This window comes from Enoplosus armatus, chromosome 12, assembly GCF_043641665.1.
Source record: "Enoplosus armatus isolate fEnoArm2 chromosome 12, fEnoArm2.hap1, whole genome shotgun sequence".
NCBI classification, from domain to species: Eukaryota; Metazoa; Chordata; class Actinopteri; order Centrarchiformes; family Enoplosidae; genus Enoplosus; species Enoplosus armatus.
The window spans coordinates 23,529,084-23,556,356 of NC_092191.1; the positions used below are offsets into that span (position 1 = coordinate 23,529,084).

Consider the following 27,273-nt stretch of genomic DNA (forward strand, 5'->3'; position numbering starts at 1 on the left):
GTGCTATATAAATAAAGCCTATTATCATTATTATATGAACAAACAATAAAAGACTAAGCGACTACTCCAATTACAACTACTTCTACTTTTGCTGCCTCTGCTGCTCCCTCAGTTAATACAGCTACAACTACTGCTAGGCCAACTACTACTACTACTACTACTGTCGCTGTGTACTGATCCTACAATACTGTAGGATTATTGATTATTCTATCAGACATGGTCAAAACAGAAGCAGGTGCCAACTGTAAGCATATTGTCAGACAACACCCTGACTGATTTTAACACTCACCTCCATGGTTGCCGTCCTGTGCTTCCTCTGCAGGCCCTCATACTCCTGCAGAGCTGTAGGGAGCAAAGGGTGCCAGTAAGCCATCTTCGTCAGTAAATCACAATGAAAGCAAATGCCAGTGAAGAACACAGAGCTCACTTAAAAAAAAAAAAAAAAGAGAACTTCTCCAGCATGTGATAACTTCTCATGCAGTGACTAGCGCAACTTGCGTCCTGTGTCACCTGACTATTAGAGCACGGCATGTTGAATATATAGTAACACTCCGACCGTCTGAACGTTTGCCCTGGGTGTGGCCACAATAGTAAGAGTAACTGCCTTCTATTTTCTATTTGTATAAGCAGGTCATCTGGCTGGTGTTACATTCAGCTATCAGTCAAAAACATAAAAAAAAAAAAAATAATAAAAATACTTCTTTTGTCTTAGAACTAAAATATAGGGTAACGCTTCATTTTACAGGTCCGCTAATTTCATGGTAAGTAGATGATAATTAGTATAGTATAGTGTTTGAAATTATCCCCAAATTACCGCAAAATTACTTAAGAATTATATTCTGCTCTTTCCTAATAAGTAGTTACGGTTAGATTTTTTTTTTTTCCACAAAACTTAAAACTTGCTGAAAATCTATGAATGAACCAAACAACCAAAACCATTGAATTAGTTACCAACACATGGACTCTCTCGACCAATGTACAAGCGCTATTTCAGTGTCCAGCAGTTCGTTTTTGTTTAGTTTTTTATTATGGAAATGATAGCGTACTGTATAAAAAGAGGATTTACTTTTTGTACTGAGTTACAGTTTTCTTCTGTAAGTCTTACACAGGTTGGCAGTGAAGTTGTCTGGTGGCAGGCCATGAATAAACGCTGCAGCTGATGTTGGGATTACTTTTGATAAATCATCGGGTGAATGTTGGGGTAATTTCAGTGTAATTTCAGAAAGAAATTACAAATACGTTACTATCTCATCATCACCAACTTCCCGTGAAATTTGCGGACCTGTAAATATGAAGCGTTACCACATATAGTTGTTGTTTCTTAACAGACCGCAGCTTCTAGAAAAACACAGGGTAGGCAGGTCGATATAAATGTCCTCTCGGGACAGAGGCACTAGAGACTGACTCACACCAGGTCTCACCTCCTGCAGCTCGCTTCCGCAGTTTAACCCGCCCTGAAAGCCCTCCTGCCGCACGTGGGCTTTGGCCAGTCGCGGGGGGGGGGGGGGGGGGGGGGGCGGACAAATTGAGCTGAAGTGAGTAAACGTCCACCACGACTTGGGAGACATTACACAGCAGTTTGCGTTTCACTGACGACATACAGTGCGACAGGCTCGCGACAGGCTCGCGACATTGCCTATTTATCAAACGTACGTTCAAAGCGCGCGCTGCTTCCACGAGCTTCCACGAGCAGCCCCCTCTCTCTCTCTCTCTCTCTCTCTCTCTCTCTCTCTCTGTGTGTTTCACACTCGTGCGCACATTTCGCGCGACTTTTAGCGCGAGCACGGGACTGACACCCAACATCTGGCCGCTCACAGCAAACACAACCGAGCGAGACTCACCTTGGTTTGACAGCTCCGCAATGACGCTGGCTTTGTGCAGCTCCTCTGCGGCCATCAGCAGACCAACCTGTGACCAAAGGTGAACAGGAAGTGCGTCGCCGCGAGGCACCTGGCGCATAGGCGTCATCCAGCAGAGACAGAGGACGCTCGCGCTCGCGAGGCGTGGCAGTTGAAAGTGTTTTGGCGCAATACTTGTAATAAATGACACCACCGTTATAAAGAGGCTACTTTGGTGGTATTAAGATAAAATAAGATAATCCTTTATTAATCCATCAGCGTGGGGGGGGTGGGGGGGTTGCAGGATAGTAGAGACATAAGTAGAGAATCAAGATGTAATAAATAAAAACTATAAAGACTGTTTACAAATGTACAAATTCACAGAACGAAAGAATGAAGGTAAAGGGAATAGGGGTATTGCACCACTGTTACGTTCAGAAATATGTGGATTGTCCATTTTGGTGTGTGCGTGGTCTACTGGGAGCAGGTCTACCGGGAGCAGGTCTACTGGGAGCAGGTGTGACTGTAGAGCCTGACAGCAGCCGCGGGTGAAGCAACCTGTCCCTGATGGAGCTGCCCAGTGCTGCCAGAGTGTCCTGCATGGGGTGGGACGTGTTCTCCCTCAGAGATGATAGCTTAGCCATCATTCTCCTTTCTCCCACTACCTCCACTGAGTCGGGGGGGGGGGGGGGGGGGGTGGCCTTCTTAATCAGGTCTGTCCAGTTTCTTCCTGTCGGCAGCTGAGATGCTGCAGCCCCAGCAGACCACTCCATAAAAGATGGCTGATGCCACCACGGAGTCAAAGAAGGTCTTCAGGAGTGGCCCCCCTGCACTCCAACAGACCTGAGTCTCCTGAGCAGGTAGAGTCTGCACTGGCCCTTCTTGTCCAGTGCAGTTGTGTTGTCAGTCCAGTCCAGTTTATTGTTCAGGTGAACACCCAGGTACTTGTAAGATTTCACCATCTCGATGTCCATTTCCCTGGATGTTCACTGGTGTGGGAGGGGTGTGTTTGCACCGGCGGAAGTCCGCCACCATCTCTTTGGTTTTCCCCTGCGTTGATGTGGAGGCGGTTCCACCGGCACCAGTCCACAAAGTCCTGGGTCAGTCCTCTGCATTCCCTGTCGTCCCCATCATGAGTTCCCTAAAAGGCTGTTAGCAAAGTATAATCATTCGTGCACAAGCAAAGCTGCTGCAGCGATGTGCCACAGACCTACATTATACCTTTATTTTTTTTTCCACAACATACTGTACTGTTTACATATACATGCTTCTAATGTTTACAAAAAGATATTCAGTTAGAGAGTTAATAGTTAAATCAAGAGGCAAATCTATGAGGAACTAGAGAAATATGAATTGTGTCAAAAATGCTTGGACAAACTCCTTTCGGACCTTTGGGGACCTGTTTTGAAAAACTATCATTACTCGCTTGAATGATTCCGCAGTCATCCCTAATATGTGCATCTGCTGGACTGCAGTTTCCTCGAGAGTGATTTTGCAAAAAGATATGAATGTATTCTTTTAAGAATTCATCTAGCGTCCGTCAAAAGAAAGTCAGCGGAAAGCCCACATTTGACACTGGACTTGTGTTGTTTTGCATTTTCTTGTGTTTCTGTGAGTGAACCTTTTTATTTTATGCACTGAATATAGTGAAATATACATGAAGATATTTCAAAAGAAGTAGGCTGCTAACCCTTTTCCCCTTTTTTATGTGGGTGGGGGTCGTCAGTGTATACACAATGATAAAATAAAGGTTGGGAACCACTGGTTTAAAGTAAAGATTCATACTGGGAACAGTATGTTTTGGAAAAAAAAAAAAATCTAAGTTCAAAGGTCATCTTTCGAGCCTTTTATAGCTTTCAATGGCAACTGAGCCAGTTCCAGACACTGAATGACGACTGCGAGATGTGACCGAAAGCTCCGAAAAGCCAGTAAGTGGACATTTGATCTTACATGTTTTGTTACACAAAGTAGAACTCGACCGATAACACGAGCCGATAATGGTTTCTGTAGAGCTGTACTCAATCCCTCTTGTTAAGGTGGATTATGTTGGTGGACATGCGTTCATTGTTACCCCACAAAATTGTACTCTGGTAAACCCTTTTCAAAACCCTTGTTTTTTTAAGAAATAACAGCTCTTGAAGGCACTATTGACACTTTTTGGAAAAGACGTTTTACTGACTTTAAATGAAGAATTAATTTACATTAACTTTTTTTTTTTTAGCAAATAATGTACAACGTTTCATATCAGATTCTTTTTAAAACTATGAAACTTATTTTGTAAAACATGAAAATGATTACCCAGTAACAGACTGTAACTTTTGCAATTCCAACAGTAATCATCCAATGATGGTGGTGGGATTGTTAAGCATGCGTTGAATGATGAGGTGTGTAAAGATGAGACAAAAGCATACTCATATAATTTAATTTATTCATGGGACACAAACTGACAAAACCATTATTGTTGCACAACAAAAAAAGGACAGATGGGAATGTTTTAATATACTCTCATATTTTTTTTTTTTTTTTGTTGCAAAACACAAATCAAAACAGCAAAAACACAATGTAAACAGCCACTGTATTCTTTCCAGAACAGGTGGAGGAAGCAAGAGGATCCAAAAGAAGGTGTGTGTGTGTGTGTGTGTGTGGGGGGGGGGCATGTTGACATTGGTAACTTGAAGCCACATGAACAAAATACAGCTGTTGCCTATTATCAACCACTATAGAGGGAGTGGACAAAATAAGCGAAACGCCCTCTGGTACATACCAATTATAATGTTCAGTTTGAGAAGCTGTTTGTTGAAACCTCTTGCTTTTTGCTGGAGATGGTTATTACATAACATTCATAAAAGAAGAAGAAGAAGAAGAGGGGGATCCAGCAGTCACACACCCCAAATAAATAACGACTCATCTATAATCTCAAGGATATGTTCACGTTTTTTTTGCAATCAAAGGGTAGACACCACGAGCACAGACACTTTCCGTACACAACTTCTGGACACATTTACGCTTACAGTACATCTACTGAAGGGGGAGATTATTGCCCTGTTCTCATTCAGGGAAGTGGGGAGGGGTGGTGTTGGGGGTGAGTTGACTCATGAGAAGAAGATGAACTGGAGATGAACAGAGGTGAGGTTTCGGGATGGGTTCTACAACATCGGTCTCCGGGGGGGGGGGGGCCTCTTGAAGTGCAGGGCTGTAGGATGAGAGGAAAGAAAGGAGTAAAAAAAAAAAAAAAAAAAAAAAAAAAAAAAAAAAAGGGAAAAAGGAGGATGGTGGGTAGAAAGGTGAGTGGGGCTAGAAGCAGAGCGTTTCCTTAGTGCACCTTTCAGTGACGGGCGGCAGACTCCCTGGGGTAAAACTCTGCCAGGGTGCTCTGAGGAATCCTCTTGAGCATCTCCTTGGGGAAGATTCGCAGCAGCTGCCAGCCGATGTCCAGGGTTTCATACACTGTCCTGTTGTCGTATGGGCCTGAGGGAGACGGACAGCCAAAGATAGTATCAACTGGGGCCGTCTCATTCATGTGCCCAACACACACACACACACACACACACACATATTGTCTACTGTACATCACATCAAGCTCATCATAGCACAGAGACGAGACGGCACTGGTGAAAGTTACAAATGGCCTTCTAATTGCATCAGACAAAGGACTTGTCTCTGTACTTGTTTTGTTAGACCTTAGTGCTGCATTCGACACCACTGACCATCACATCCTACTACAGAGATCTCAGTTTGTACACGTTAACGATGAATCCTCCACGTACGCCAAAGTCAGTCATGGAGTTCCACAAGGTTCTGTGCTTGGACCAATACTGTTCACCTTATATATGCCTCCTTTAGGAGATATCATTAGAAAACACTCCATAAACTTTCATTCCTATACGGACGATACCCAGTTTTATCTATCAATCAAGCCAGAAGAACCTCATCAGTTAGCCAAGCTCCAAGCTCAGGCCTGCCGGGACCAGCCCCCTAGTTATGCTGCTATAGGCCTAGACTGCTGGGGGACTTCCCATGATGCACTGACGAGCAGATGAGGAAATACAATCTACTGTCCCCAAAGTGACCCCGATGTCTCCATATATGACACTTGGTCATTGTGACTTGTGACACTTGGTCACACAAGCACAATTTCAAATACATTTCTAAGAAAGCCCCAAGGTTTTTCTTTGGCTGTGGTTGCATTCAAAATGAACCAAACAAACATTTCTCTGTATGATAACGCTTATAGTTAAGGGCTGGCTCAGGTCCAGCCCCCTAGTTATGCTGCTATAGGCCTAGAATGCTGGGGAGACTTCCCATGATGCACTGAGCTTTCCTCCTCTCCCTCTCCATCTTTACACATTCATGTCCCTCCAATGCATGTTACTAACTTTATATCTTCCCCCAGAGTTTCTTTGTGCTGGTTCCTGTGGATCGTGGTCCTGGTACGCCTGGCTGCTGCTGCCATGGGCCTGCCTGACTCTCATCACTACAGTTATTATTATTAGTCGTAATTCTGTTACTATTAAAGCTGTTATTGCTATCATTAATCTCAGCTATTAACAGCTGTAACTGCTATTATCAGTCATATTTCTATTATTATTATAATTATAGCTGCTATGGCTACTGCTAGTGCTGCCATACATCTCTGTCTGTCTGTTTGTCTCCAATCCAACCGGTCAAAGCAGATGACCCCCCCCCCCCCACCTAGAGTCTGGTTCTGCTCAAGGTTTCTGCTTCTTCAAAGGAAGTTGTTCCCTGCCACTGTCGCCAGAGTGCTCGCTCATGGTGGAAACTGTTGGGTCTCTGTAATAACATCATAAAGAGTCGGTCTAGACCTGCTCTATTTGTAAAGTGTCATGAGATGACTTTTGCTGTGACTTGGCGCTATATAAATAGAATTGAATTGAATTGAATCAAGCGAAAAATGGACCGCGAGGAAAGAGATACCAAGAAATTCAGTGTTAAAAGCTGCAGTGTTTGAATTTTTGACCACTTGTTGTGAACACAACATCGACATATTGGGCCTCATGCTGCAACATTCTCTTAAATGTCTCTTATATTTTCTCTTCATTTTCTGTTAAGAGAAAAAATAAGGAAGGTTTAATTTAAAAAAATAAAAAAGCAGAGCTGCTTACTGTTGCCGTAAAAATGAGGTCATTAAAGGCTGTAAAACCAAAACAATGACCTAAAATAGGCTAAAAAAGCTCCTTAGAGCTGAGGGAGGCCCGTTTAATTGACTCACTTTTTTGTTGAGCTGATAACATCATGCTATTCAGCTAATATTTCCTCACATACAGTATATACTTATATTTTGCGGAAGTTCCAATAGTGTCTTACAGTACAGTAGTAAAAGAAGTCTTTGCGAACTATTGCTTTCCAGACATGTGCGAGATGTGTTTTAAAAGGAACAACTGTTTTTTGTATATTTGAATTTTAGTTTAATTCTGATATTATTCTATACAGCTTTTTATTGTGTCCTCACATGTTGTTCTAATGCATTTCTTTGCTCTACATAAAGCACTTTGGATTGCCTTTTTGTGTTTGAAAGGAGCTATTCAAATAAAGCTGCCCTGGCTAGAGACGGGAATCAGCAGTACCCTTTAATAACTTCAATTTTGAACAGAGCTAAGCTAGCGGTTTCCAGTAACAAAAGTTTTTAAAGCCCTTGACCCCCCCCCGTGATAAAGTCCCAAATTAATTTCTGCTCTGGACTCCGACTTGTTTCTAACAAGAGGTTGTTGTGCTGAATTTGTTGTTAGGATATTGTTGCTGTGAGTTGGAAGAAAGAAAAAAAAAAAAAAGAAATCTAAAAATATTTCTTTCTCCATTTCCCATCTCGTCTTGCTATGATGACTATTCTCCTGTGGAATCCATCAGCGCTCAAAAGAGGAAATACAGCTCCGCATGTACAGTATCTACCCGGACGATTGAACACTGAGCTTTGTTTAGTCACGTTGAAGAAAAGAAAGATGGAAAGAAACGGTCAGGTATGCTTCAGTGACAAAGAAGGAGTGCACACAGATCAATATTTTCCAGGGACGAATGTAAACTCAGAAATTCTCAGAAATACGAATGCCACTTCAAACCACCATTTTTTTTTTCTCCCCCAAAGCAATATACTAAGCAACAATACTCTCAAGCACTGTTCCTACCGTTGGTTCGTTTCCTTGTTATTTCAGACCACCACTTTACATGGTTCCGTATGTGGTTTCATTCGGCAATTAGGGCAGGGTTGTGCGGCGGGGTGACACTACATGGCCCATTTGTGTGATGTCATGTTGTGAACTTAACCCCCCCCCCCCCCCCCCCCCCAATCCAGAGGGTGGCGGTAATGCACTTACAAGCAGTTTACCAACTGCCTCTAAACAACAAACGAGTAGAAGAAGAACCCGGTAAAGGGTTTACTTTCGGTAAAGGGTAAACAAGGCTCTTCTCAGGGGGCGTCTGATTGCCGTCCAATCATGTTGGCGTGGCGTCGGGTTGCGTTTCTCCAAAAAGTTGAATCCGTCTCAACTTAAACGCACTACCCCTCATTCAAAATGAATGGGAGGGACTGGCTGCCTAAGGTTGAAAATGTGCGAGTTGCTCCTTTGGCATCTTCTTACCCTGAGCAATGAAGTTCTTCTCAAACTTCTGCAGGAACTCCAGGTAGAGCAGATCATCAGAGGTCAGGGCCTCTTCTCCCACCACAGCCTTCATAGCCTGGACGTCCTTACCAATGGCATAACAGGCATACTGGAGGCAAGGAGAGGCATTCACGTCAACAGGTATGGTGGCAGACATCAGTCCATATATTATCCTGGTCAATGCTTTTGGTCATTTATCAAATTCAGACATTATTCAGAGGGAAACACGTTACGTCCAGGTTACAGGATCCATTATTAAAAAAGGCACGTTTTGTTACCAGCTGGTTAGAGACATCAGCATGGTCCTTCCTGGTCATCCCCTCACCGATGGCTGACTTCATCAGACGGGACAGCGAGGGCAACACATTGATGGGTGGGTAGATCTGAAAGACAGAAAGTAGGAAATTGTCTGATGTCTTGTCAACACAAAGCGTGAACTCTGCTGAGATAAAACTGTTTTATTGTAACTATAGAGGTTACTCAAACAATGTAATGGCAGGAACAGTTTTACAGGACAGGTCCATTTAGGGTTTATAATAATAATAATAATAATTTTATCCATATAGTACTTAAAAAAAAAAAAACCCACACAGTTACAAAAGAGCTTCACATATAGGGTAAAATACACAGATACACATGCATGACCTAACTTAACCTAACCTATAGAAATGAGCTTTCAGCAGCCTGCTTAAAACAAACCACAGAATCAGCAGATCTGATATATATATATATATATATATATATATGCATATATATGCAGGGGCCAGGCCATGCAAGGCCTAGTGCGTAAATATTAAAATACTTTGGAGATAAGCCCTCCCAGAGTATTGCAATCCACTTCTTTTCACTCTCTGTTGGCATTTTCAATGAGGAACAACAATAGTAAGAGCTAACAGGCTTTATGGTATAATGAATGGTACACTTTGCACTTTGACCAAGAGTTAAATTGTGCAGAAGTTAGGAAACACTGTGCCCTAGACTGATTAGTTTCAGAAATTCACACAACCCAGAATACTTTATTTTCTCTCCCCAACTATGTCAGGGTGACAGAGGGTTTGGACTGGCACAGTGCACAACTCTCACACGGAACATAGTTTTGGGCTTGTGCAAAATTAGTCTGACTCACCGGATGTCGGCTGCTGGGATAAGTCTGGCGACCATTTCAGTCGCCATTTTCCTCCCCACCCCCCCATCTGCTAACCGCCCGTTTCTGTTTTCAAGGCCCGTGGCTTTCACGGGTCCAGTGAGCTCCTCCAGGACTAAGTAGTAATTCCTCATTTACATATGTGAATGCGCATGAAAACAAACCAGTACTGGGACCATCTAACCCAGGAAGTGAGTACCAGCTCTTTGTCCCAAGTTCATCCAACTTGGGACAAAGAGCTGGTACTCACTTCCTGGGTTAGATGAAAAAAAAAAAAGAGGAGAGGTTGACGAATTACCTGTCTGTTGTGCAGCTGTCTGTCAACGTAGACCTGACCCTCTGTGATGTATCCAGTCAGATCGGGAATTGGATGGGTGATGTCTGTTAAGAGGCGCAAACATTGATGAAATCACAACAACACCCAACAAACAATCTCGTTACGTTACACATTGCAGTGCGACCCATTTAAACGCTACATCTAATGCCTCAGTTGAGTTTACGTTCATGAGTGATGAGCATCTACTATTCAAAAATCACTCGCTGATTTTCGGCGTTAAAATTGATGTCACACGTGGGACAGAAATAGAATGTTCTGTTAGCTTCCCAAGACCTTCACTCTAAATCAAGAGCCTGTGAGCCCTTGGGAGCACCTGCAGTGTTTAGTAAAAAGCCGACACAATCACCTCCCTGTGATGCTGTAATGGGGGGGGAGGGGGGGGTGCTCCTGTTCAACTAGATAGGAGTAGGCTCTTCATATGTGTTGCTATGGTAACCGCAGGCATCAAAAATATCTCCTCAGTCCATTCCAGATGCCCTACTCCAGTAATTCAAACAATGACTTGCCCAGAGATATTTAAGGCCACAAGATAAGAGTATAATCTGCATGACCTCAAGAACATCCAACAGATACACGAGTAGAAAAAAAAAGAAGCTATTCATAAACAACACATTGCTTTGAATGCAGAAGATGCATACTGTATGTTCATGATCCCCATCTGTGCCCCCTTCGAAGCTGACAAGAAGCATAGAAAGCTGTTGTTCTTACCGTCATTGGGCATGGTGAGGATGGGGATCTGGGTGATGGAGCCGTTTCTGCCCTCCACTCGGCCGGCGCGTTCGTAGATGGTGGCCAGGTCGGTGTACATGTAGCCGGGAAAGCCTCGGCGGCCGGGCACCTCCTCTCGGGCAGCAGAGACCTACAGGTGGAGAGCGGTGAGAAGGATGAGCTGCATTAATGAATTATTTGGCTGCTTGGAAGAGGCTGAAAATATATGGGAGGATATAGTCACCCTTAAAATTCCTGTGGCAGCAAACTATTACATCTACATGAGGCCTTTGTATTCCCTAAGGAACGTAGGCCATCCACTTCCCATGATGCATTGAGCTTTCCTCCTCTCCCTCTCCATCTTTACACATTCATGTCCCTCCAATGCATGTTACTAACTTTATATCTTCCCTGGAGTTTCTTTGTGCTTTCTCGTCTCGCAGGTTGCTGTGGATCGTGGTCCTGGTACGCCTGGGTGCTGCTGCTGCCATGGGCCTGCCTGACTCTCATCACTACAGTTATTATGTTTAGTCGTAGTTCTGTTACTATTAAACTCTCTCTCTAACCCAACCGGTCAAAGCAGATATTTTTGCCTTTTCGAGTATGTGGCCTGTCCAGCTCCACTTCCTTCTCCTCATTTGAAGTTCTATGGGTTCTTGCTTGTTGCGTTCCCACAGGTTGGTGTTGGTGACAAGTGTCTGGCCAGTAGACTCCCAGGAGGCACTGGAGGCAGCGGCTGATGAATGTCTTCAGTTTGTCGAGTGCGTTGGTGGTAGTTTTCCACGTGTAGGATCCGTACAACAGAATGGATTTGAATGGAAAAAGGTTCAGTTTGGTTTTAAGTGCTAGTTTGTTTTTTTGTTTTTTTGCTTTCCAGATGTTATTTAAGCGTTTGAACGCTGTTCTTGCATTTCCTATTCTGGCTTTGAGGCAAACTTATTGTCGGACTACAAATCCAGCAGACACAGAGCAACATTAGCTTTCCTTTGGGGTCAGGTTTGTGTTCATCCACTTGATGAATGTAAGCCCAATATTTCCCTCTCCTTTTAGCTCCGTTTTTGGTCTCCACCAAATTCTGAGGAAATATATCTGGCTAAGAAATTCCAAAGAGCTGAGGGAAACCGTTTGTGGTAAGAAACCATTCCCTAAAACCATCCCAATAAATGTCCAATATAGCTTAGCAACATGAAAAGCAGTGTGCATAGGGCTCTTGTAAGAGTGATACTCACAAAGTACACAAACAGGTTTGGAGGTTGAGGTTTGTTTCAACCTTTTGAATCCAGGTTGTATCACAGGTTACGTTAGAATAAACCCTATTCAGGAATGGCACATGACCTGGCCCACGGTAGCCAGACCTGAGTTCGGGGGAAACATTAGCAGCGCTGTCCCGCTATTACTTTGCTTTGGGGATGGTTACACTCCAGAAACTCCAGCCAGGCTCCTTAAGTGAGATAGCATCATGTTTGCTATTAGTTAGTCCTCATCCTAGAAGCTCTTTTCTATTGTAAAAAGTCAAACATACAGTTTGAAATTGTCACACAGTGACATTACATGTTCCCTTATTGTAACTAGCTCTACCCTGCAATACACCAACAACGCTCAACAGATCAACTGGTGAGGATACACACTCTTTATTTAAGCGTGATATCATGTGCGTACATTTTTTTACTGTGTATTTTTTGGATATACTCTTCCTCATAAAAACAACAAAAAAAAAAAAAACATTTCCTGTTGGAGAGTCAAGTGATGCTAACTACTTCAGTATCTCTAAGAGGCAAACAGCTGGTTGGAAATGTTGTCATTCTGTTTTCAGGACCTCCACAAAAATGACCAAAAGCAAATCCTTGGTCCCAAAGTCAAGTGAATTCGGAGCAGGAGAGAAAGAAAATGCATCCCATTCATTCTTGGATCCAGAGGTTGATGGGCAGGCTAAACACTTGTGAACTGTTGATTCAATGCAAAACTCAACCTTCGCACGCGTGAATGGGAACAGAAGATAAATGTTAATGTCCTCCTGGTTCTTTGTACGCGCTGAAATACCCATCAAGCTGCCTGAGTCTTACCTGGCTATTGGGGCTCTGCGTACATGTGCCAAGGTTATGGACGGCAAATGCAAGAAGGGAGAACACATATGCACATGAACCATTTAAAAAAACCTGCATTGTGCTGCCAGCATATTGAGACAGCAAACTGTACAACATAAAAGGATTATTACAGAGGCACAAGAGAGTGAGTCGAGAGGGCCTGACTCGTCGCCTCCTCGGAGAAAGGAGGGCCGAGAAGAGAGGGCTGTGGGGTGGGGTGGGGTGGGGGGGGGGGGTTCCTTTTAAAGCCAAGCGGACAATAATGAAGTTACAGTATTTCCTACAAGAATGAAGGACACATTATCCTCCCTTTCAGCGAGGAGCACAAGATTTTAGTGAGTCTATCATCTTTGTGCTAATGCTGCAGAGAATTTACATCGTGTTATGCCAACACGCTGCCACGCGGTTTGGTGTTCAACCGCTGCTGGAGTTTCCAGAGAGGACTGAATACACTGGATATGTGGTAATTGTACATTAATTTGAAAAAAATAAAAAAATAAATAACAGAACAGTGACAGTAAGGCAGATAAACTCTACTTCTTACTGACCAAAAAAAATAAATAAATCTGAAAAACACAGCCTAATATATATCTTCTTCCTATGTGCCATAGAGCTCCATTGTTGTCTGACTGTGAACCAACCCTAACCCTAACCCTTCATTACCATGAACACACACACACACACACACACACACACACACACACACACAGTAGTCCTGCTGCCAGAAATACTAACTTGAGCGCCGCTTAAAACAGTACCCAACAAATGCACTACTTCCTCCTGTCTGAGTAACGTTTGCTAAAAAGGGTTAGCGTCCAGCTGTTTTTAGGAAATGAAACTATATTACTGTGAGTATGTTTTAAAGGGATAGACAGATAGACAAGGTACAGATGTCAGAAAGTACTGAGGGGTGGACTAACACACTTGGTTGGTTTTGGTCTTTTCATGGGATTTGTTGAGATTAAAACTACAGTGTTGAATTATAATTTCGGTTGAAATAACTCATTTTGACCATTGCATGTCCATAACAATATCTAACTGAAGGGCTCCTTTAAAGAAATGTGCATCTGTGAGCACCCGCCCCCCTTTGTGTTTACTCTTTTAAGGTCTGATTCAATAATATTGCCTGCTGTAGCTTTAAGAAAAATCTTTTAAAAACACGCCTTATCCTTTAACCCTTTCAGAAGTGGTAAAAGTGGTAACAAGCAGCTCAACTATTGAGTGTTTAAGTGAGAAGACCTAACAGCTCAGACCTTGTGTTCCTGTAAATGCCTTAAATGGACAGAGTTTACAGTCAACAGTGTTTACATACCAAGTGTCCCCTTACTACTTTACTTTTTATTTATTTTATTTACCAGCAGGGCCTACGTTAACCATGTCCAGAAGTGACATTCAGCCATTTCCAACCAAGAACTTAAGACAAATGTGTCAGATGGTGCATGTGGAAATTTGAACAGCGCAACCCGTAAGTCCAAGACGGACGAGGCGGTGGGTCATACCTCTCTCAGAGCCTCGGCGTAGGAGCTCATGTCGGTCAGGATGACCAGGACGTGCTTCTCGCACTGGTAGGCCAGGTACTCTGCTGAAGTCAGCGCCAGGCGAGGGGTGATGATACGCTCGATGCTGATTGGTCACAGAAAAAAAAAAAAATTTATTCTACTGTACACATAACAACTTGAGGTCTATTTGAGAGACTGGTCATACATTTTACATTTGCAATATGAAGCCAATAAACATTAACAGCCTGTGTATCGAACATCATTCAGAATGCCTAACTAAGGCTGCATTCAGAGCAAATCCGACGTTTCGGCCATCAGCGCGTAGCTGTGCGGCGCAATGCCGGATTTTTGGTCTGAATGCAGCCTGAGCAAAACATACAAAAACTGGTGGTCGGCTGGTACAGTCGCTGCTTTCCCTTGAGATCATTTCCTGACTGAACCTTACGTGGGGTCGTTGGCCAGGTTCAGGAAAAGGCAGACATTGTCCATGGAGCCGTTCTCCTCGAAATCAGACTTGAAGAAGCGGGCAGTTTCCATGTTGACCTGAATGTGGGGGGGTGCGGTGGGGGTGGGGCACACACAGGGAGAGACGTGAGGTAAAGATACTGGATGAAGTCCCATTGGTGCTAGTGGTGATGTAAACAACTGTGGGCTTACAAAAAAAAGCAGCGGGACCAGTTGTCCCGAGTTCGTCACTGTCAGACTTTGAAAACCCCCCCGTGTTATAATACCAGCTTTTTGTCAGACAGAGGTGTTACACAAATACTGGATTTTAAAACTTTTAAAAAGCCGTTTAAGCCTTTAAACATATTTTTCAAGTCTGTCTTGAAACAATACTCGCATGCCTGTATGTCAATTTCAAGAGTTATTGCCATCACTAATTGCTCCTCTGGTCCACATTGGCCACAAAGAGATCCCTTCCTGATGCAAATCCAACTTGATTTGACTAACTCCGACTGCTGAAACCTCATATTAGCGTCAGCTGAACTTTGTAATTGAATTTTCCAATGAAAAGAGGACCGGATTTTGTCCCCCAATCTCCTCCATTGGAAACATGCCATGAAGGGATCTCATCACAAAGGAAATGATTACAGCAACCAATGGCTCTTTCAATGTACATACATACGGGCATAAGGTGAGTAATGTTTTGCGATTGATAGTCTAATCGATCACTGGCCTCGGTGGTGTTAATTATTAACCATTTCACCGTTAACCAACAATAAGAATTTTGATCGATTGATACTATCAGTTAAAAAAAAATAAATTTATAGCCACAGTGTTGCTCCTGGGAGACGACTACAGCACCCCTCATCAAGCTAATGACCCAGAGGCAGAGGTGGACACCTGTATGAAAGATAGGCCCCCCCCGTCATTGGGTCTTCCTGAATAGTGGAAAAGTATTCGGACGTTCTTCCCGTGGCGCTATCTCTGCGTTTCCCGGACGTCGGTACCATCTGAGCGGGTAATCTCACAGTCGACAGACAGAGAACCAGACTAACCCCCCCAGCATGTGGACCCTTTGCTATTTCTGAATAAAAACCAGTAGGCAAGCTGTCCACGAGTCAGGACTGAGGGAGGCCTGGCCCGTTTATTTTGAAATCTAAAAAATGCCACGACAAGTTTCCGTTTTGTTAACCAGTCGGCTGCTTTCGATCAGTAATTAGCCTATTGCAAAAGCCTGGCTCCTGTTATTTCAATAAGTTCTAAAATATTTTTCTCCAGGCTGTTACGCATACTGCATGTTCTATACAGCGGTCTCAGCGCTGGAGGATTCAATGTGTGTCAGCTGTTGTTTGTGCTGCTACTGCACATATAAAAAAATAAACCCTTTCCTGAGAAAAAAAAAACATTTGTTGCAGGACTATTTTTAAAATTAAAATTCTAAATTAGCATCCCTAGTCTTGGCTAAAACCAGATGACGACAAAATGTTCATGGTTTTCCTTTAACAAAGACCAAACGAACGTGTGTCCATGAGTTTTTGTCAAAAGCTGACTAAAAATAAGAAACTCTTGTAGATTTTTGCTCTCAGGATTAAGACCGAAACAAAATAAAAATGTTTTAAAAAATACTCGGCTCAATCGGGGTCTTTTCCTCCAAGTACACACAAAAGCTGCTGTTACTGTGTGCACTACATCCTTTGATTTGTCCTTTCAAAATGCATATCCATGCGTTGACTTGTATAAATCCCTATTAACACTCCTTTGAGTAACCACAATGGGATGTGAATTGGTGGAGAAGTGGAAGAGGGAAGGATTAGCATCTAGCAAGTGAAGCAAGTGTGTGTGTGTGTGTGTGTGTGTGTGTGTGTGTTAGAGGTCAACCTGTCACAATCGGGGGCATTACAGCAGACAGGAGGAGCAGCTGAGGTGTAGAGAACTTGATACTGCCGGGTTGACAGCGTTTAAAGGGCCTGTTGAATTAGTAACCTGTCTACGTGGCCGGAGGGGGGGGGGTGGGGTATGCTCAGAGGTGCAGAAGTAACAAGAGGGACTTAAAGGTTAAATCACCTGGCACCTGGTGAATAAGGGTGTGGAGAGAGAGGACAGGGTGACACGTCAGGGTTAAGAGTGGGATTAGAGTCACGGATGTGGGGGGGGGGGGGGGCCTGAATGCTGCTCGTCTGCTTACCCCCATGGCTGCGAAGACAATGGCAAAGTTCTCAGCGCTGTAGTCCATCACATCTTTGGATTTCTGCACCAGGCCAGCCTGGCGACAGATCTGTGCAGCAATCTGGGAGCGAGAACACACATGCAGTAAGACGTTAAGAGGTCGACACACAAACAATAAATAATAATAAAGAATACTATAAATGTCAACCTGAGGAAACAATGTGCATTTGTGGAGAGAACGTGAATGTTAAAGTTTCCACTCCTGTCTCGTGTTGGAGTGTTGTATTGAATCTGAATCCAGTATCGAGTTCCTTTTGAATCCCTTGTCAAATCGAATTGAAAGCAAATTAGGTTTAGCTTCCGACATTTGCAAGCACCTTAGGTTACAAATAATTAAAACTTTAAAAAGATTCAATAGGGGGTCCGTAATTAACTCTTAGTGGGAGCCTAATTAATGCAACACAACCTGGAAACTGGGTGAGTAACACAATATATGAAATACTACTAAAATGTATCCGACACACTTTTACAAGCTGCTTGCTCCAAATACTATAGATCCATAACTCTTTAATAAAATATTTTATGAGCTGAGTCCATTTAGCATTTACAATTGAGTCTTTTCATGGAATTAGTTAATAATAAAACTAATGAATCGCCTTGCGCTTTAAAAAGTATTCAGTTAAAAAGGCGTCACACAGACAACTGATCTAGTCTTCAGCTCTTTAATATATTCATCATACAACAAACCTCAACCAATCTTTACTGAAAACAAATTTCACGCTCATCACATGATGTCGCAGCCACCGCGTGTTGATCCGGCCTGACCTGTCCGTGCACCCCGGGTTCAGGCAGACCTGGGCCCACGGAGGAAACCGCCGCATGGCTGTGACCTCTTGTGACACGCGCTTGAAACGAAATAACGAGCCAAGTTTTCACACCAACCCGATGGCATTTGGCCGAGTCTACAGCCGGAACCCTTTTGATCATGCACTTTAAAAGAGGCGCACGTACAGGATTCAGGTCAACGGCTGCATTTACGCTCATAAACACAGTAACTGATGCTATAACGGATTAGTGCTTTTTCACTATCATACTGGTTAAGTGGAGCATCAGGAGCCTCGTTGCATGGGCTATCACTGATATTAAAGCTGCATTAACTGGAGCGAGGTGTCATATTATCACCTTATATATGATGAACATGTTAGCAAACAATTACCCACCTACACATCCAAACGTCACAGAGCAACATTAGCATAGATCTGAAGTTGTGTCCACCTGATGAATGTATTCACTCTCCTTTTAGCTCTATTTTGGTCTTTACCAACTCCTGAGCTCATTAGGTAGTCGCTAACTTTGTCTGGGTTTTATACTGGAAAAAACAGCAGACTGCTGGAGGTTAGGTCGATGAGAGGGCGCTGGGACTGAACCATAACAGTGAGTTAAAAAAAGAGCTGAGGGGACGGAAGAGTGGCGGGCTCATTGTGGGTTCGTCACAGTGAGCGGTATCGTCACATTACTCATTTGATTCAAAGTTGATATGAAAAAAATCTTGATAAATATATTACTTTCTGCTGGGAAAGTCACAAAAATGTCAATATGAGTTCATTTTTCTCTTTAAATTTCTCCAGAGCTTATGTAATGTCCAAGGCGTCCCCACGTTTTAAATTTGTCTTAGAGAAACACAACTAAATCTTAAGATGGAGCTAATTAATGCTCATTTTGTGCATACTTACTGTAACATAAGAATTTCAGATAAAGCTACCTCTAACAGCGATGGCTGTAACTCGGCCTTCCACACATGCTTTCGGGTAAAGTGAAGTCATAGACTGTATATAGAGATGGCCGCACGTCCCCACTTCCATCTTTAAATTTCTACTTGCATTTCAGGAAACAACCAGTGGTGGGCAGATAAAACTCCATCAAATTCAAAGTTTAAACATAGTCTTGTTCCCTGTGTCAAGGTGCTATATTTTTGGGGCTATGATAACTTAAAAATAAGGTTTCAGTGTCTCTTAAAACATCTCCCAAAAGAACACAAAGAAATACAATGCTGTTACTGTCTGACAATGGCAAACATTGTCAGACAGTAATACCATTAAATTTTGTCCCTGAGCACTGACGCGTAAAAGGACTGTAGGAGTGAAAAGAAGAACACAGAGGTCCACATTGGTTTCTAAATTCTCTCTTTTTTTTTTTTTTTGCTGAAGAGCATCAAAAACAACCAATGGCATGTCAAGAAACCTCAACTGTGCTGGAGTGCTTCAATGGATTGAATCAATACCATTTCACCAAATACAATGGAGGAGTCTTTGAGGCCATTGTTTATTTCATTTTTCATGAATGAATGAAATAAGATTTTTTTTTTTTTTTTTTTTTTATGCCTTGGGACTATTTCCAAAGCTGTCCTACTTAAAACTAGTGTATTGTGACAAAACAAAAAACAAAAAAACAACCTTCCGTCTAGCTGGAAATAACAGATCACTCGCCTTCTTTAAGTGTGACCTGATTTTGTTGGTTTAATTTCCACTCAGCCACAATAAAAGCAGCGGCCTGATACAACGATTACAAACAGGCGGCGGAGTAAAAGCCAGAGCTCAGTGAATGCTACACAAAGCACAAATTGTTTGGTTGAAGTTCTTTAAAAGGGTGAAGTACTAATCCCATAAACAGATTTCTCCCCGCTGAGGGATTTCTTTTTTTGTGTGTGTGTGTGTATGCGTTTTTAAAAATGTTGCCATCATTTACATGTGGACTTACAAATGAACTAAAATATCCGCGACACTTATCTCACATTTCTGCAGGACAACGGAGTTCTGCTTTCTTTCCAGGGTTTCACAATGGGAAATCCATGACTCAAACTGTCAAGTTTTCATGTGACGCGCATGAATGACCCCAACTCATGGGTGTGTTAAACATTTCCATTGTACCAGACTGGTAACAGAAATAAACACTAAATTATCCAAAAGCGTTGATATTTAGATGTTGGCACTCAAAAGTGGCAAATGGTTTAATGGACTGGGACAATGTTATAGGTGTGCAATGCTACGTGAGTAGAGTAAAAAAAAAAAAAAGACTCAAAATAGATGCAGGAACATCAGAGATACTGTTCTGTTCTTCTTCTTCCTTGTCAAAACCCAACCCCTGTAAACAGACTCTGATGCGTACAATTGGTCCAGTTACCTGAGAACTTAATGAATGAGACAATTATTGACTTCTTGCCCAGTAATATTGTGATACTGACCACTCAGGTATTGAGTTGGAGGCCTTTCTTTTACTTTGCAATATCAAACATTACTTTGGGATTATTCGAGAAACGCAACTAAGAGGTTTCATTTTTGTTGTCAATTTGTTGGTAGGTATTGTAGGTAGGAGGACAGATGGCTTTACTTGTTGCTAAAGGGATCATTAACTAAGCTAACTGTAGCTGCCGATCGCTAGTTAGCTGTGCATCCAGCAGTCCTCTTAGCCATAGATGTATATCTGTATCTATGCTCTTAGTTAAGCCTACTCTAACCACCTGACTCTCGGGGGCCCGGGCCTGAAAACCTCCTCCTGCCGGCGGTCCAAAGCTCCCGCGCTGGCGGTGTAAACACCAACACTCCCCCTGGTGCTCAGAGCTAACTGAGCTAACGGCAGCTACAGTTAGCAGCAGTTAGTTAGTTAGTTAGTCTCCCCGCCCCCTCTGTAGGCTTCCAGGATGTTGGCCAATCAGAGGAAAGTGGGCTTTAAGGCGGGGGGGGGGGGGGGGGGCTTAAAGAGACAGGAGCTCAAACGGCTCTGATGGCTCTGAACAGAGGGGCTGCATGAAGGGGAAGTAGAAGATAAATCAGGACTTTTGTGAACTGTGAATCATGCAAGGCTGCTCTAGCAGAATCACAAAATCAAAAGTATAGAGCTGGAAATGAGCAGAATAGGTCCCCTTTAAAAGGAACTTCTGATACTAATTTCCTCGCATTCAGAATTTTTTTTTCTGTGTCTGATGAAATGAACCTGCTTCGGTGGTCTCACCTCGTTGTGCGGCAGCCCAGCAGCGGAAAAAATCGGGATCTTCTGTCCTCTGGCAATGCTGTTCATGCCATCGATGGCCGAGATGCCGGTCTGGATCATCTCCTCAGGGTAGATGCGGCACTGAGGATTGATGGGCTGACCTAGAAGAAGCACAGGGACAGCTAGACACCCCCAAGAAAAAGGCAATGACACACTTCCCTGTTCGTCATACAGGTAACATAATGACGCAATAAAATAAAGATGGATGATTGATGCGTGATGTAAATCATTGTGTCATGCTGTTCTGGAAGCTTAACTCTATGGGCGTCGCTTGCATTTTATTTACAGCCATCATCGCATAGAGTCAGTCAAGTCAGACTGAAAGGAGGATATATTAAACAGCCATTTCTCCACAGTGGCCAATCCATTTTTTTTTTTCTTTAAACAAAAAACCATCTTCTCATTGAACAAAAAGGAAGCCAAAGTTCTTAAATGTCGTCTAAACACGAGTAGCCATGCCTGAATGAAATTGTATTTTGAATAAATAAATTGGGTATAAATATTGGGTTAGTGTTATATGATGATACATTCTTATAAAAAAAAAAGACATCCATTTGGCTCAGAAAATATCAGAGAATACATCGGGAAGACAGAAGAGGTTATTGAGGTCGTACCCATTATGTCCAGGTAGTCCTCAGCCAGAACATTGGGCCCACGGTCAATGGGTTTGCCTGAGCCGTTGAACACGCGCCCTGAAAGAGGAAGATTTTCTCCTTTCAGCCAAAATTACCATTTGATGAATAACAAACTATTTGGTTTATCTGGAAGTTGAATTCTAAAAAGATAATTGCAAAGAAGAAAAAAAAAAAAAAACACACACACACACACAGATAAAATTCATTAGGTGGCACTTCCAACCACATCTGATCTATTCTGTTTTGTGTCAGACCCTAAACAGATAAGAGTGGCTCTGATGGCTCTTGTCGAGTCTACAAGTAACAAGTACAAGTAATTATAAATTCATGGACATGATTAATGATACTTCAAAAACAAAAGCAGGTTTGCTTTCTACCGCTATTCAAATATATGTAACCTTGTGCTGTACTGAGATAATCACACTGATTGAGACATTCAAGACCATTCAGTGCTGTTTTGCTTTTTTTTTTTTTTTTTACCATTTACTGAGTAGATTGAAAACATCAGTGGAATATGGAAAGTAAATGCAGTATAACACTTACAGAGATAGAGACAAAGATAGAGGGATGAAAAGGGAACTGTTCAGCTGTAAACAAAACCAGGACTGTGGACTAGTCAAAGGATTATTTATTTGATTCTGTAGAGTGTTATCCCTATATATATATATATATATATATATATATATTTGGATTAAATATGACACGTGAAATCGGGCTGATCATACCTAGCATGTCCTCCGACACCGGGGTACGCAGGATATCACCGGTGAACTCGCAGGCTGTCTTCTTGGCATCGATGCCTGATGTTCCCTCAAACACCTGAGCAAACACAGACATGGAGAGCCTTTAAGATACCAAACACCTCAAGAGAGTTTCTCTGCCATTACAGGAGTAGTTCACATTATTTCAGCTTTGAACTCAAAACGAGACTGAGAGCCTACAGCCAAGCTCGTGAAATGCCCGCGCTAACATGCTAGCATTATTAGTGTGTTAGCATGTTAGCATGAGCGTTTCACTCGCTTGGCTAAAGTAGAGGTTTAACAGGTGTGTAATCCTCACCGTGTTCAGCATGTTGGTTTAATGTGCTAGTGTGCAAATATTTGCTAGCACTAAACACATCGTGCAGCTAAGGGAGTGCGATGGGAGCGTCGTTAGTTTTGCAGGTATATGGTCTTAAATGAAATTATTGGACGAATTGAAATTTCTTTCTCAGCTCCAAGCTCATTGGTTCCTGATGAAGATGAAGATCTTTATTCCCCCCCCCCCCCACCAACTGCAAATAGTGTGGTGGCCCGTCATTGCCCAATACGCAACTTGTGTAAGTGTGGTGTGGACACTTCAAACTACCTGCACACATACACCGAGAAGGGACTTTTTCAGTCAAGTAGGAGACATTTTGCATCAAGCAGTTGACTTTTAAGGCTCAGTAATTTCCTAAAACTGCTGGGAACTGTAGTTTTTAGCAAATGTAACTCAAAGAAAATTGTGTATTAGGGGAAACAAACCGGTTGCGACGACATCGCTACGCGGACAAAGGTCAACGCCACGAGAGTAACGTTAGCGTAGGTAAAAAAAAAAAAAAAACAACACGTCCGACGCGGTTCACAGCGCACCATCACATCTAAAGTTTGGAAGACGTTTGTATTTCATGAGAAGTGAGGAAGACTGGACCAGAGTCCGGCCGTTTGGTCAAGTCTGCGGAAGAGCGACTGAGCAGCACGACATTATCTCAACACTCACCTGGGGACTGTTTTCATCGGTGGATTAATACAAATTTGGTGCTCTAGCGAACATTCACAGCAGCAGGGCTCTCAAACGATGGGTGCGATGAATTCTAGTTCTCACCTGGACAACTGCCTTGCTTCCAATCACCTCCAGGACCTGCCCACTCCTCTTGGTGCCGTCCGGCAGGGTCAGGTGGACAATCTCAGCGTATCTGGGGAACTAGATCCAAGAGATTTAACACAGTGTCACTACAGCAAGCCCCCCCCTGGAAAAGTCAATCTATAGGAGTAATACAATACACGCAAATATGAGTGGTGATTCACATTTGCTTCTGAAAAACACGTCTTTTACAGTTCAATAAAAGTCGAACTTCTCAGCAGCCTCACCTTCACATTATCCAGGATCACCAGGGGACCATTTACACCGGACACAGTGGAGTAGGCTGAAAGAGAGAGAGAGTTTCATAGTTCATTCATACAGGCCACAGGACAGGAAAATAACACAGGTAATACTGACAATATTCCCATTTCTTTGTGCCGCTTGAAAGCCACCAATCAACATGGCAATAAGTAGACTTCCTTAGAGCCGACGCTGTTAATAATCACAAGCTGACCTTTCACAGTGAGATTTAAAGCAGCTTCCAGGCCCAAATGTCAAAGGCAGGCAAATGTCAGGAAAACAAAATGCATGAAATTCACTTGTTCATGTGTGTGAGTACAATTACACAGGCGCGTGGTTAGTTCTGATGAAGGTTAGTGGAAACAGCCTCTGCCCCCCCCCCCCCCCCCACCCCACATGAAACCATAACAACTGCAGCAAGATGTGCTGAAAGAACACAATGGAGCTCAGTGAAAACTACACATCAAATATGGTCACCAAAAACATTGCACGCTGCCATTTCCCTGAACTTCAGCTGCTGTGAATTTCTGTATTCATCAATGAAGATGAAGTTGCAATTTGCTTCTTCATTTGTGCTTTAAGCACCCTCATTAAAATCACATAAAGTAGAGGTCATTTCTTGCCAAATGCACTGTAGATGCTGGTAGACAGTGCTGCCAAATGTCTTGACAATGACCAACCCACAGAACAGCACCCACAGAATGAAACTGTATCTCTCTTTGGAAAGAAAGACATCAGGGCTGTTATTAATTAGCCATTAACCAAAAATACAAATTTTGACCAATTAATACTATTGAAAAATTAAAAGCCAAGATGTTGCTCCTGGGACACGACTACAGCACCCCTCATCAAGCTAATGACCCAGAGACAGAGGTGGACACCTGTATGAGAGACAGGCCCCCCCTCATTGGATCCTCTTGACTGGTGGAAAAGTATTCAGACGTTCTTCCCGAGGCTGGCCTCTCTAGTAAGGCGCTATCTCTGCGTTTCCCGGCCGTCGGTACCATCTGAGCGGGTAATCTCCACCGCGGGTCTCACAGTCGACAGACTGAGAACCAGACTAACCTCCCAGCATGTGGACACGTTGCCATTTCTGAATAAAAACCAGTAGACAAGCTGTCCGCGAGTCAGGACTGAGGGAGGCCTGGCCTGTTTATTTTATTGTAGGACTATCTGAGGTCTGAAAAATTAGACTACAAATTTCTGTTTCTATTACAAAAGTCTGGCTCCTGTTCTTTATTTCAATAAGTTATAAAATATCTTTCTACACAGGAGATCCAGCGTGTGAATCTCATGAACAACATTTGTAATAGGCCTACTGGTCATTTTTTATTGGGCCACAGACATTCGTCACAAGCACAAGGTCTCTTGTGTACAGTATATACATATACTGTACATATGCCACATAAACATACAACACCATACTTTCCAGCAACCTTGACAAACATAAAAAAAAAAAAAAAAAATGTTTTTACATTCCATCAGATGCCTCCTTCCGGCAGGAAGCATAACAAATACAGACATATCACTGCAGTACACTAAACGGTGTGTTTTTTAACCTGAAGAAGCAGTTGTTGAGTGGAACTGATAGGTCTCAGCAGCTAATCATAAAACGACAATAACAAAAGTGTAAGAGCAATAACTGAATCTCAGACAATGTTTCAACAGGGCCTGATGTCTCTTTTTGAATAGCGGAGCTCCTTCCAGGTCCACAGCGAAACAAAAAGGACAGCTGTAATGGATTTATTGGAGTGATAACTGACTGGTAACCATCAGAAGATCCTCAGAGGAGACAAACAAGAGGAGCAAAAGGCTCTGGACCCGATATGTTCCTTCCTCTCAATGAAGCAATGATGTCCAAACTGCAAAGTGAAGCGGGTGTGGGGGTGGGGGACTGAAGGTGGCGCCATTGTTTCCAACGGGTATTCTATCGTGGTCTGGCGTTTTGTTTTTTTTCATGTGCGAACCGTCAATCTCGGGGGGCCGATATCAAAGGCGCGAGGAAATCAGAGCAGACTGGTACGAACATAAAGCACTAAAGCATAGCAGGGTGCATCCACTATGCCACTAATTAGGAAGGGGCCAACAAAATAACCTGTCAATGCACTACAGTATTGCAGCCATTTCCCACACACACACACACACACACACACACACACACACACACCTGCATTTCACCCTCTATTAGCCAGACAGGCGGGGTGTGTGTGTGTGTGTGTGTGTGCTGAGGGTGGAATGGGAGGTGGTGGAGGTGGTGGTGGTGGTGGTGGTGGTGGGAGGGTGGGGCAGAGACTATTGAGAAAGCAAGAGAAAAGATGGCTCAAGTGTGATGATAAAAACCAAGGGCACCACAGATACAAAATACTAATAATTTTCCTCTCCAAAATAAAATGAGTTTCAAGTCTAAACAGCCTTTATGGCAGTTCCTGCACCAGGGCCCAGACAAGTTCTCACATACACACATCCCTCCGTTTGTTCCCGTGCAGCTTATTGATGACCTCTACTTACCTCATTTGCAGATGGACATGCAGGTAGCAAGTTATTGAATCAGAACACGGTTTAATAATTGCAATAATTGTGTCATGTTAAAGCGGCGGACATTCAAAACTGTTTATATCAACAAAAAAATGTTTTAATCAAAAAGGTTAATATGCCTCTGAGCAAGATACTTCATTCCAGCTGCAACACTGTGACTACACAAAAAAAAAATCAGTGTGTGTGTTTTACTGCTCAACTACAACCATGAATTCAAGTCAGCTCATCACAGATACATACATCGATCAGCTATCAATGTAGGTGTCAGAAATCCAGTGTCAGCCAAGCTTTACATTTTACAGTTGAAAGTAATTTCCTGTTACTTCTCAACCAGAATACACGCCAATACTGGCATACATATCTGTGATGAAATTGCCTAATATCAGGCATGCCAATATACTGTATAAGCTAGGCTCTATTGAAGCAGATGATCTTATTCGCAATCACAACTTTTCACTACTCAGGTTAGTGGATTAACGGGTTTTTTGCTCCAACCGTAAAATCTGTTCAGGGCTGCAGCTAACGATTCTATTCACCATCGACGAATCTGCCGATTCGTGTCACGGTGAATCTTTTAGTCTATAAAAAAAAAAGTCAAAATATTGTGACAAACGCTCATCACAATTTTCAAGAGAGCAAAGCGACGCCTTCAAATTGCTTCTTTTGTCCGACCAGCAGTCCAAAACCCAAAGACTCTTCTTTTACCGACAAAGAAAAGCAGCAAATCCTCACGTTCATTCAAGAAGCTGGAACCAAGCTGGACGTTCGACATTTCTGCTTGGAAAAAACGGCTGAAACGATTTACCGATTATCAAAAATAGTTGGTTATTTTCTTTGGATGGAATAATCAATTAATTGAGTAATTGCTGCTGCTCTAAATCTGTTGATCTGATGAGACAATATATATCAACGTGTCAACCACCAGGGATTTTTGCCACAAAATCATAGAGTAGGACTGTTTCACTGCAATATTACATTTAATATCATTCTTTGTATCAATGTGATGACGTACTTTGCTGGGTTGGTCACAAACATTTTTATTATTTGGTTATGTTGTCCATACTCAACTTACCAGAAAAGGTTACTACATTGCAGTAT

The 27,273-nt window shown here is 42.8% G+C and overlaps 2 protein-coding genes across 3 annotated transcripts in view; both read right to left on the minus strand.

The window, feature by feature from the left end:
- shtn1 (shootin 1) overlaps positions 1-1,942 on the minus strand; it is a 32,138-nt gene extending 30,196 nt beyond the window's left edge. For both annotated transcript variants that reach the window (XM_070915841.1, XM_070915839.1), the window contains exons 1-2: positions 1,842-1,942; positions 290-342 (exon numbers count right to left, since the gene is read on the minus strand). In XM_070915841.1, coding sequence (XP_070771942.1) covers positions 290-342; positions 1,842-1,896 — 108 coding nt within the window. In that variant the 5' untranslated portion in view covers positions 1,897-1,942. The remainder of the gene's footprint in view (positions 1-289; positions 343-1,841) is intronic.
- Positions 1,943-4,257: 2,315 nt separating this feature from the next.
- The window catches only part of atp6v1ba (ATPase, H+ transporting, lysosomal, V1 subunit B, member a), a 34,221-nt gene continuing 11,205 nt past the window's right edge, over positions 4,258-27,273 (minus strand). The window contains exons 2-15 of the mRNA XM_070915595.1: positions 23,628-23,683; positions 23,362-23,460; positions 22,242-22,335; positions 21,496-21,573; positions 20,843-20,982; positions 16,854-16,955; positions 14,670-14,767; positions 14,225-14,348; positions 10,642-10,792; positions 9,895-9,977; positions 8,731-8,835; positions 8,432-8,561; positions 5,161-5,306; positions 4,258-5,031 (exon numbers count right to left, since the gene is read on the minus strand). Of these exons, the coding sequence (XP_070771696.1) occupies positions 5,164-5,306; positions 8,432-8,561; positions 8,731-8,835; positions 9,895-9,977; positions 10,642-10,792; positions 14,225-14,348; positions 14,670-14,767; positions 16,854-16,955; positions 20,843-20,982; positions 21,496-21,573; positions 22,242-22,335; positions 23,362-23,460; positions 23,628-23,683 (1,403 nt within the window). The 3' untranslated portion in view covers positions 4,258-5,031; positions 5,161-5,163. The remainder of the gene's footprint in view (positions 5,032-5,160; positions 5,307-8,431; positions 8,562-8,730; positions 8,836-9,894; positions 9,978-10,641; positions 10,793-14,224; positions 14,349-14,669; positions 14,768-16,853; positions 16,956-20,842; positions 20,983-21,495; positions 21,574-22,241; positions 22,336-23,361; positions 23,461-23,627; positions 23,684-27,273) is intronic.